At 50.5% G+C, this 11,963-nt stretch overlaps 1 protein-coding gene across 1 annotated transcript; it reads right to left on the minus strand.

Moving 5' to 3' along the window:
• Positions 1-1,903: 1,903 nt before the first annotated feature.
• On the minus strand, positions 1,904-8,665 carry LOC149351528 (uncharacterized). Its single transcript, XM_089575613.1, has 5 exons — positions 8,429-8,665; positions 6,596-6,691; positions 3,756-3,926; positions 3,500-3,665; positions 1,904-2,043 (listed from the first exon to the last, which is right to left on the minus strand). Exons 1-5 carry the CDS (start codon positions 8,663-8,665, stop codon positions 1,904-1,906), a joined length of 810 nt encoding a protein of 269 aa, XP_089431739.1.
• Positions 8,666-11,963: the final 3,298 nt, after the last annotated feature.

The raw sequence follows: 11,963 nt of genomic DNA on the forward strand, positions 1-11,963 counted from the left end.
GCGGTAGTGTGGCCGAGTCTGTCCTCGGGTCACCGGACAGGGTGGTGCTACGCAAGGTCAAGCTGAGGCTGATAATTGAAAGACGGCGGTGTCCTCGACAGAGGTCTCGTGCTTCGGCCATCCGGCGGGGGAGTTCGAGGACGTTCATTCACCTGCGGGGAGACTGCAGGAGACTCCTTTCCCGTGGCGGCAACTCACAGAAGACTTGCCCAGTGGTCAAGGTGACGCATCAGTTTGATGACTCTGTCTTCTCCTTCCCATCAACCTAACTGCGAGAGAACCCAGCACCGCCCCCTGCCATGGGAGGTATCACCAGTGTCTACATCTGCCCACCTGGTTGGTCATCGTTCTCCGAACTTTATTCCCCACTCAGAGATCTGGGGAATATGAACCCTACTTAACGGGATGTTGTTCTGTGACCGGAGCACTCCCTTCTCGACTGTAAATATGTAAAATAATCCTTCTGTACAGTTTCCTCCATAGCGGAGTTCGACACGGTCCTTCGGAGCCGGGACCTGCGGGGCTGAACGAGTCAGCCATCTTCAGGCCCCCTCCGTCTTCAACAGTGAATAACGATTTGTAGGCAGCCTAAAGACATAAGGCACTGACGTGAACGTTCATTTTTCACAGCCACAAAGTTCCATACCGTAGAGCGCCGGATAGCGCTTGTCCTGCGTCGTTCTTCCGCTGTGTTTGTCATTGTAGGCAGCACTGTTTGCTTTCTCAAGTACTATGCACCATCTATCCCAAACTGAAGTTCTAAATAATCTTTGATACTAGCAGTTCCGAATTCAAGCGTTCTGCAGGATTTGAAGGACCGATGCTAATATAAGCACACGGCCGATTTTAGTCCCAAGAAGCTGAGGACTCATTTTGTGCATATGTAAATGTAAACAGCTAATCTATCTGTACTATTATAACTTGCATTTTCTATTTTACCTTTTGTGTTGTTCTTATATTTCGTGTCGTAGTGCTGAATGTCGTAAGTTTTGTATGTATTATAGTGTAAATTGATACTGTATATCTGCTGTCAAAGTGTTTTCTTTTTCTTTACTGTAATGCGATTGTAATGTGTATCTCTTATGTCGTTTGGTGTACCTTCCACGTTCTTTTAAAGTAGCAACCTGTTTTTCTTACATTCACTACTGTCATGTAATGGTGCCCTGGGCCTTGTCAAGCTGCGTGCACAGCTTTTTGCCCATTGTGACCAGCCAGATTTTTCTGTTAAATTAAGTGCATTGATGTATTGATTCATTGATATGCAACTTACAAATGGTTAGAAATGAGGGGAACATGTGCACGGGACGGAAAGCGCGTAGTCTGCCAGGAAACATTGAGGTGGCCCCGAGACCTTTAGTAAGGACGACATCCGTTTTGTGCCTCTTCACTTAACAGCGACAACACGGCGTGTGCAGTCCTCGTGGTTTTGCCCGAGCTGTCGAAGCAATCCTCGGACGCGACCATGTTTTTATTTAAAAAAACACAAGGGATCAAAGGCGTGCTGTATGCAGTGCGATCGCCTCGTGGTTCCATTCACGGTGAACAATCGTCCGGCAAGCCCGTCTCTTTGGACGGATTCAGGAAACGACTGAAAAGAACAAAAGTAAGGAGCGAACAAAGGTGCACTGTACACAGGTTAGAACGCAAAGAAACAAAGGTAGGCGCTGCACTCGGTTAACCCATTCATCGAGGCCTATATATAGCGTGACCTTTAAAGCCGATTTCGACAAAGCGCGAGAGGTCGCTAAAGAAACAATTGTTGTAGCTAGGCCAAGCGCAGGTCATAACTTCTCTGAAGCCGCACTGCACTTGGCTAACCCTGCAACGAGGCCTAGCGCGGGTTCTGATGTCTGGTGCCGATTTCGACAAACAGAGGGAACACGGCCGTGAGACGGGGATGCCCTCAGTCTGCCAGGAAGCAATGAGGTGGCCCTGAAAAGGGCCGTTTGGAGGAGCACTTCAACGTCGACCTACAGCTGCGTGGCGGCGCGGTGAGCAGTAGGCCCAGCCGTGGTCCGTCTTGTGCCCTTGTGACGTTCCCGCCTGTCGGGGGTCAGTCACAATGCAACACAATATTTGTTGCTATCTACGGGTTCTGCTGAAGCGAGGAGAATTGAGCCAACACACAACGCCTCCGAGTCAACCTAATTTATTCACACTCTGCCTGAAGGTGAAACTGGGAGTTCCGCTCACCGCTGTCTTGTATTAGGCGTCGGTGCGGTCCGGCCAGCAGGTGCCTCGCTTTCGGCTGCTCTGGCGGGGGTGGCGCTCAGCCTGGTGGCGGTCCCACGTTTCGGTGACTATGACGGGTTGTGGCGTCAGGCTTCTTGGGCGTCTCGGCTGGCGGTCAGTTTGCTGCGGATGCCCTCGGGTCCGGCCTCGCCGACTACAGACCAGCGCGATCTGCGTCCGTTCACTTCACCCGTCTCTGCTCGTTCTGTCCTTTTTCTCTTCTGTCTCCTTGAGGACTCTCTTTCTTTCCTTCGGTGCCCTCCTCGCCCAACGGTTTTTCGCCGTCGCTGCTCATGCAGCCGACCAAGGGCGCCCGCCGATTTTTCCACGAAGCCGCGAAGGCCGGCGGCTCCGTTGGGGATGTGTCGAAGGGGATCAGGTGTCCCTCGGAGGGCAACGGTTCCCCTAAACCAGCGCCTCGCCTCCTCTGCTGGGAGCCCTCCTGGTGCTAACTTGCCGGCCTCCCTCGCCACCTCGAGCCATTAGTAAGGCCGTTGCGTTGCAAGACACTGCAGGCCTGTGGGCCCGCGAACTCCGGGAAACTGTTTGTGCCGCGAGCGTTCCGGCCTACCCTCGGCGCCGCAGGGTGCCGGCCACTTCGCGAACGCGGGGCTCATGTTCAGCCGAAGACGCACTCCTCTCGAACTTGACATATTTATGAGGGTCACGGCTGTCCTCTCTCTTCTCGCATCGGAACCCGGGGTGGTCTCTTCCAAGAACCGCGGCTTGGTCACGCGACCACGGCATTCGAAAACTCGGCCGTCAACGGACAAAGCGAGTCTTCCTCCAGCAGCGGAAGAGAACAAGCCGCTCGGGGAGCCAGTATGTATTTTCTAAGGGCCTGGGGCCCTCTTTTCTTTTGGGTTAAATTTCCTTAATAGAGACCCAACTCCTAGCCTTCACCGAGTCCACAGCCCGTACCTCGCAACAAAGCCGTCTGCAGGCGTGCATGCGCGCACACACAACCGCACAAACGTGCCTGTCTCTGCGCCAAAGGGGGGGAAGTTGTGGACGCGCTGCAAAACGGGCCGCAGGGATGCGTGTGGTCGCGCTGGGCTCCCCGCGCGGCCCCTCCCCTTTAGCCCTCTGGCTACATCGCACGTCTTTCTGTTGCGCCCGCCGCATTCCACACAACCGCCTTCGCTGACGGGGCAGAGCGATAACTTTGAAGCCAGACACAGTGTCTCTGGTGCTAGTTGATGGAGAGGGTTCTTTTGGGCCATGCCCGGGCCTCCCGTACACAGTCCTTCACACCCTTTCGCTCCACACCGACGACACCGGTGCACGACGACGTACACCTCTCCTGGTCTTGCCCTCAGGGCCGCGACGATAATCACAGACATCTGATCGATGCCCCGATTTCTCGCTACGTGGTAGCGGTCCGCGGCGAACAATGACAACTTCGGCTTCCGAAAAGCATCCAGGAAACGATACTGCAAAAAAAAAAGTTACGTTACAAGCGCCGCAATTTGGTGAGTCCTCAGTGCACGAGAAAACTTGCGACAATGTAGTTTAGCCCTTACCTCGGGGTTGAGAATGCGCACGCCCGACAAGCGCGCCAGCGTGGCTGTCAGACGGCGGTCCTCGAAGCGCGCCTGGTGCGGATCCTTGTGCCGCAGCAAAAGTTTAAATACGAGCACCACACTAGCCATGTGCTCCTGCAGCAGCAGAATGAGGTCCTGAACTCCTTCACGCTGAAAGGAAACCTAGCTGCATGGACTCATTGATGGCACACTGCTCTGAGCGTATTTCGCACAGCGGATTTTTATGCGCTGCACGACAGGGGCAGAGAGGCTGCAGCGCGAACACATATAGCATAGCCTCTTTATATACTGCGCGTGAAACCGGGCTGTTTCTGCAGTCCCAATTCAAAATCAAACCACGCGCCAGTCGAAGCTCGTCGGGTTCCTGCCACGGAATCTTGCCCCCACTCCCCTACCTTGCACCTGCAGCTTCAAGGCGGTTACCGCGACGTCATCACAGTTGGTCGATACCATTGCTTGGATGGCGCTTCTCCTAAGGCGCGTCTACCGTTTCACTGTATTTTTTTTTGCCTTTCCGGCTGTGAGCAGTAAAGAGAGGAATCACGTCGGCCGTACTGCCGTGCGATAGCACTCTGGCGGGAGGCTGGTCCAACCATGGAGTAACAGTTTTGAGGGATTCCTCACAAAAGATTACTTTTTTTTTCTGCAACCGCCGCGGCGCTCGCGGTGCACTACACCACGCAGTGCAGTGCTCTTCCTGTTTCCTTCTTCCGTGTGCGTTCAATTTTGTTTTCAGTATGAGTATACCGTTGCATGGAATTGAAAGAAAAAAGTAGTGTACGCTAGTATTCTGGAGTCCCCGAAGTTGTATTAGTGGTTCCGGCGGGCCGCTATGAAAACGAAACATTTCTCACCTGCTTATTCAATTAACCAAGTCAATTTTATTACTTTTTTAGTTTTACACTTTAGGGGCTTAATGGAACAGCGGAATATTTCCCTGCAGATAAACAACTTATTTTTCACACATTTTCCTTCTTCAAGAAACACTCCACTAACAGTTCTTGATTGTCATCAAGGAAGCTTTGTGGTCGGAGAAATAGATGGATATATGCTCGACTTGCAAATATACACCAATGCCTGGTTCTCAAAGACGAGGTCTATGGAAGTATTTCGCTAAGGTTGTCACATCCGTCGGAGACGTACGAGCGAGAGGAACGGGATGTTGTCCCGCATAAGAGGGTAAGAAATTCCTGTTTGTTTTTATATGCACATTAAAGTCCCCGCCCACTCTGTCACCCTGGCAGGCGGCAGTTAATGGTTGATCGCGAGAGTTCGGTTGCCGTTGTCAGCGCTAACGCATGCAGCATGCAGCCCACATCTCTCTCTCATTACCGCACGTACCTTTGAGCGCGATTCAGGCGTCCGCTGATCCAGGGAGCGTTATGCGAACTTCCTTTCCTTAAGACGATCGGAGCGTAAAACGTTGTCAACGCCAGTGAACACAATGAGCGCCGACGGCCTATGGCTTCAGCACCACGTTTCTGGCGCAACGTTGTCAATGCCTGCAGCCCATATCTCTCTCTCATCGCTCCACGAAGCGCGATTCAGGCGTCCACTGACCCAGGGAGCCAGTAATGAGCACTTGCTTTCCTTAAAATGGCACAACGTTTTCAATGCCAACGCATGCAGCCCACATCATAAATGATGTAACAATAGCACACAAGGAACACGAGGAACGGAAAGGAAACGACGCAGAGAAGCGCTATCTTTGCTTAATGTTGTCACATAAATGCAGGTAAATGACAAAAACGAAAAGAAAAGCAGCACCGTCATCTACAAAATAATAGGAAAGAATAACAAACATCAACGCAGTAGATATGTATACGCAGAACTAATGGCAAATAAAGCCTAAATTGTGCAGTTTACCCCCAAAAATGCACTAGTGACCATGTCTGTCCGTTCATCAGTATGAGACCTGGGCCACATGGAGCGTTTGTGGCACGCGCGGCCGTGCCGCCGAGCTTGGCTGTCATGGGCGCTTCTTGCGCTTGTGGCGGTACAATTGTTCGGCAGCGCGGCCGCGTGCGACAAACGCTCCATGTGGCCCAGGTCTCATACTGATGAACGGACAGACATGGTCACTAGTGCATTTTTGGGGGTAAACTGCACAATTTAACCTTTATTTTCCATTACTTCTGCTTATACATATCTACTGCGTTGAATTGTTACTCTTTCCTATTATTTTGTAGATGACGGTGCTGCTTTTCTTTTCGTTTTTGTCATTTACCTGCATTTATGTGACAACATTAAGCAAAGATAGCGCTTGTCTGCGTCGTTTCCTTTCCGTCCCTCGTGTTCCTTGCGCGCTATTGTTACATCGTGTATGTGATATGCTAGATCTATTCTCAAAGTGATGAAAGAGTCAAATAAAGAAAACAATTTTTTTGTCAAGTGGGTTTCCGAAGAATTCGTTCTTTGGGTAATTTTTCACTTGGGGATTTTATTTCTTAGTGGGCGCTTCCTCAGGGCACTTTTTTTTTCCGGGGATGTATCCTCCGGTACATTTTTTCCTACACCCCTAGCTAGAAGCTGTACCAAATTTCTGAAACGTAAGCGCGACTGAGCTTGTGTGCCCGGATGCCCGAATACTTTACGCATCACGTAGGGCCCACTAATATTTAATAATCCAAATCATGCAGCTTGGGAAACAGATGACCTTTCCTTTGGACCTCAAACTTATGTTCCGTGGCAGCCACATTTGCCATATGTATTCCCCCCGTGCTAACAAGGAGCTACTGAGATACGACTCCTCACACTCCAAGGTTGCAAAAAGAGCCATTGCGTCTCTCTGTTTGGAGTCGGAGTTTCACAAGTCGTGCCCTCATAGCATGCAGGAAAGTCTCGACTATCAGTTTTCCCGCCTCTTGGCGGTAGGCTTCCCTGGTCCGGTCATATCTGCCGTCGCTGAAACCCTCCTGCAGAAACAAAAAGGCGCCCAAAAAAGACCTGACTACTCGGCTTCAAAGCCGGTTGTGGTCCCCTATGTGCACCAGGTGTCTCATAACCTGAAGAGAGTGGCCGGTAGACACCATGTACCTTTGGTGTTCTCAGCCCCCAACAAGCTATCAAAGCTTTGCTGCCGCATTTCTGGCGTTTGTGAAAGGGGTTGCAGAAAAAGGCATGGCACTTCCCATGTTAAGTGCGCCACAGGAGTGGTATACAGCTTGCCCCTTTCTTGTGGCTCTTCCTATGTAGGCCAAACTGGCCGTTGCGTTAATGACCGGCTACGGGAGCATGCAAAAAATGTTGACAATAATGATAAAAATTCAAACCTTGTAAGGCACATTTATTTATGCACGTGTAGGGCAAGATTTGAGATGACCAAGATTCTAGGCAGGAGTACCAATGTAAAAGCCCGGCTTGTCTTAGAGGCCTTCCATGTTAAAAAACTATCTGATCGCTGCGTAAGGGATGCTTCGTTGCAGATCTATGATGCTGAAGTTTCATATCTTGATTCGTTTGTATAAAAATGCGGTCTTTGTGATGTGTGTGCCTGCTCTACCTTTACGCATGCTCTGATTTTCTGTATATATGCTGTTGTTGTTTCACCCCATTAAACAGTTGGTAGTTGCGCTCGTGAACTGTTGTATGTGTTTCTTTCTGTGTCCTGTCTGAGTAGTTGCGCACTTCACTTATATACTATGCACAGATATCTGCGCCCCGCTCGCGCCTGCTCGCGCGTCGCGCCTTCCGCATGCGCAGACAGGCTCCAGCGTACGCCAGTGCGCGTAGGCGCTTCGCGTGTACGCCTCGGAAGTGTCCATCGAGGTGGGGAGCCGGAAATCCCGCCCGTGATGCTACTTAAGAGACTGACTAAATGATGACGACAACCGACGGCATCAAGGCTAGCTCCGACTGCGGCAGGCAGGCGCTCGTGAAGACACTCGTAAACAAAAAAGGCGCTCGTAAACAAAAAAAAAATAAATAAAGAAAAGCTGAGCATGGTGGCAATTGCCACCACCCCGTTTCAAAGGGGGCGCTCCTATCCATCCATCCATCCATCCAGAGCGCATAGTCACTGCCTCCGTGAGCAGCACGCGCTCTTTTTTCGTCATTGGCACTGAACTTAGAGGCACGTTTCCTGCCGTCAGCGGCTTCGAAAAAGCAGCACGGTGATGACGCGTAATATTTCCCTTCCCGCTCTGGCTCGGACAAGAAAGGACCGATGGCTTATCGGCTTGAGATTTATTATTTTTCACCGGAATCTCCATTGGTCCGCTGCCAGCTGTCGATTCGGTTAACAGAACGAACAAGGCTGCTGCGATATGAACTCTGAATGCGCGTTGGAATGGCAGGGCAGCTTCAACCGCGATACTCGTTGACCGAGGAGGTGCCGATGGTTGTCGTCTTTGTAAAAAAGAATGGCAACGCTCGCCTCGCCTCTATAGACTCTACGCCTCCGAGAATCCTGGACGCCCGGTTCCGCCACATACGATGTTCGCTAAAATGCACAAACTGCTCCGGACCACAGGATCTGTGCTTCATTCAAGGAAGGCAGAGGGAGTTACCCTGAGGGAAGAATTCGAGACAAATGTTCTCGCCTACAGCTTCGTGCATACCCCGAAGCCAACATCCGTCAAATCGTCGAGTTCGTTGGATCCGCCCGCTATTCAGTCTGGAGAGTGCTCAAGAAGCATAGTTTTTATCCTTACCACATAAGGCTGCATCAAGATCTCAGTGAGGACGATTATAAAAAGCGGTATGAATTCAGCAACTGGGTGTTGATCAAATGTGACGAAGACTCGGACTTTTTTAGGAAAGTTCTGTGGACGGACGAGGCCCACTATTGCCGTAATGGGGAAGTCAATGTACACGGTCTGATCAGAACCCGCACTGGCTCCGGAACACCACCACCAAGACCTGTGGTCAGTGAATGTCTGGTGTGGCATTTATTCAAATCGAGTAGCGGGGCTCGTGGTTTCAGTACGACGGGGCGCCTGCGCATTTCTCGTCGCATGCAAGGAATTGGCTCGACAGCAGCTTCCCCGAACAGTGGATAGGGCGCAGTGGAATCATGTTATGGTCACCCGCCCTAACTCCATTAGACTTCTTCCTTTGGGGTTACGTCAACAACGAAGTCTACGCAACTGAACCCGAAGACGTGGCAGACCTAAAACAAATAACCATCAAGGCATGTGCGAATATATCCCCGCAGGTTGTGAAACGAGTGCTGCAGTCTATGAAGGGGAGATTGGCATGTGTGGCGCTTGAAGGCAAGCACTTTGAGAATTACTGATGCATAAAACCTAGCCACCGAGATACGACGGGGCAACAGTCAACGTCTTTTGAAATTACTTTGGATGAAAAATAATAAAGCACAAGCAAACAACTTGCACACCGTTCCTTTCTTGGCCGAGCCAGAGCGGAAAGGGTAATTTTGCGCGTTATCACCATGCTGCTTTTTCAAAGCCGCTGACGGCAGGAAACGCGCCTCCAAGTTCAATGCCAATGACGAAATAAGAGCGCGTGCTGCTCACGGAAGCAGCGACTATGCGCTCTTCTCGAGCGCCTGCCTGCCGCAGTCGTAACTATATAGCCTTGGTGCCCTCGGTTGTCGTCATAATTTTGTCAATCTCTTACGCAGTATCGTGGGCGGGATTTCCGGCGCACTGTGAACGTTCAGTTCCCGAATCGGATCCGAAAAGTCTGAAAATTCAATCGCGAATATCTCAATATCTGTTGCACTTAGGGACATGCTGCAAATTGTATTTGCTTTGAATCATTACAGTCGCCAAAACTGCATTGCAATATACAGCGTAAAGTGAAGAGTTAAAAAAATAGCTAACGAAATTTGGCTAATTAACTTTGAACGCTATTAACTTTGAACGGGGGGCTTATGGGGCTTCAGCCCCCCCCACCTCCGAAATTTTTTCGAACTGTCACGCACGCTGACCAAAAAACCACCGGCGCCGGAAGTCATTGTGGATTTTGTCACCGACAATGTCTTTTTTCAGACCAGAAGGGACATTTTGCCCCGCCGCGGTGACTCAGTGGTTACGGCGCTGACCCGAAAGACGCGGGTTCGATCCCGGCCGCGGCGGCTGAATTTCGATGGAGGCGAAATTCTAGAGGCCCGTGTGCTGTGCTATGTCAGTGCACGTTAAAGAACCCCAGGTGGTCGAAATTTCCGGAGACCTTCACTACGGCGTCCCTCATAGCCGCTTCGGGACGTTAAACCCCAATAAACCAAACCAAACCGGAAGGGATATTTTGGCGCGAACATTGCTAACTCGGATTGGATTTCGTGGCAACGCCCATGCACCTGGAGTCACGTAACGCAAGGAGCCAGCACAAAATTTCAAGGGCCTATCGATGGCAAGCGGGCTCGCCGCGGCATTTCGCTGCGGCTGCGGGGTCTACGGAGCCACGCATTTCAATTCCGAAACTTAATGGGTATAGAGTTCCCATAAACTTTTGACGCGAAAGCTGCACTGACATTTCAAAAGTCGTGCTCTGGAGTTTCAAAACGGGAATTTTAATTAATTTATTATTGTTATAAAATTTTGACGCCAAAACTGCACTCACTTTCTTAATCTCGTGCATCGCACCATACAACGAGACAAGCCAAATCAACACACTATCAGACAAGTTGCAAAAGCACGCAGCGAGGTCCGATGAAACGAAGCGTTGTGGTGATTCATTTGTGCCGTCATGCCACAGAAGAGAATATTATCCATTTTAACTTCGCACTTCTAATGTATATTTTGTAGAATTCCTAGTTTATACATGTGCTCGCTGTTGCGACTAAAATTTCGGTGCAATTACTCGCAATACATGACCGGTGTCAGCTGCTGCTGCGCAGTACACTGAAATGAAGGACAGCGTCATTGAGATTTTTCCCTGGCCGTTGCATATGTACAAATATGCAAAGGTTCTTGAACGACAAAGATTTATTAAACTTGCCCTCTACTCGCTCATTTCATGGCCTTTATGTTTTTCATATCAACGGCATGCACTGCTTTGCTGATTTCGAACTGATATAGTTCTAGACATTTTTTTTTTTTTATTCGAGAAGTCTGCCATGAGGCATAAGTTGAGAAAAGGGGGAGTGGAATGTAGGTTTCAGAAAGTTAGAAGAAGGAGTGTAGACCAGTTTCAGCGAGGTACTCGCATAGGCTGCTGGTGAAGTGATTGTCCATAGTTCTAGACTTCGTGCGATATTTTCTTTACTAATTAAATACGCAAAAACATGGAAGCATTGGTATTAGTTATGTCTGCCATTTTTTTTAATACATACGAATACATTCTTTTATTTAAGAAAATACATATTTCACTTGTCTAGACAGTGCGTAGCGTTAACTAATACACAATGACATTCATTGTCAATGGCAATGCAGTTATCATTCATGCGTTCGATCCCTCCACAAATTCCATGACGAGCCCGCGCTGCAACATGAGCCCCCCCCGAACAAAATTTCTGACTACGCCACTGGTCCTAAGAGCCAAGGCACTATGCTCGTTCAACAGATTGGAAGTACTGCGCACCATTTGGAAGGCGGTGATGGTGCCGAGACTGACTTATGCGAACAGTGTGCTGTGTGTCTCGTCGGGGACCCGTGAATTTCTGGAGCGGCGACAAAGAGAGGTGTGACGGCGGGCTCTGGGTGCCTGCCGTACGTCACCAAACGAGGCCGTGCAGGGAGACGTGGGGTGGTCCTCCTTCGAGGCACGGGAGGCGACGGCAAAGCTCAATTTAGAGATGCGCTCGAGGACTCTTGGGGAAGAACGCTGGGCCCACAAAGTACAGCGTTGTCTGCTGTACTCTGGTATGTGTACGCGCTGGAAGAGGAGGGTACGAGCGTTGGGGAGCAAATACGGTGTGCCATTGCCTACGATCACTGACACCGAAGGCACCTGCTGGAGAAAAGGGAAGGTGCGGCAGTGTGTGGTGGCGACGGAGACAGAGCTGTGGAAGACCAGCGCGGAGGCCAAGCCAGCTCTCGGATTGTACACTGCGCACAAGCGAGAGATTGCGCAGGAGCGCTTCTATGACAACTCCCTTGGCAGTGCCCTACTCTTCGAGGCTCGGGCGGGGATGCTGCGCACGAAGAAGTGGCAAGCCCGGATTGCCGGCCAGGTAAATGCGGACTGCTTGTGCACGATGTGTGGGCAGGAAGAGGATACGATCGAACATGTGGTTCTGTTTTGTCGATCGCTCTACCCCTGCCAACCGAGTGGATGTACCCT

Source organism: Amblyomma mixtum, chromosome 3 (assembly GCF_055824585.1).
Source record: "Amblyomma mixtum isolate Tamu chromosome 3, ASM5582458v1, whole genome shotgun sequence".
NCBI lineage: Eukaryota > Metazoa > Arthropoda > Arachnida > Ixodida > Ixodidae > Amblyomma > Amblyomma mixtum.

What these genes read in the sequence shown, in the direction of transcription:
- LOC149351528 (XM_089575613.1), bottom strand. Translation starts at nt 8,665, where the DNA reads ATGCCACACCAGACATTCACTGACCACAGGTCTTGGTGGTGGTGTTCC. An exon ending in CTTTCCTGCATGCTATGAGG is followed by an intron (nt 3,927 to 6,595) that starts GCACGACTTGTG and finishes GTTTCCTTTCAG; the next exon opens with CGTGAAGGAGTTCAGGACCT. An exon ending in CGTGCACCGGTGTCGTCGGT is followed by an intron (nt 2,044 to 3,499) that starts GTGGAGCGAAAG and finishes GACCCCCGACAG; the next exon opens with GCGGGAACGTCACAAGGGCA.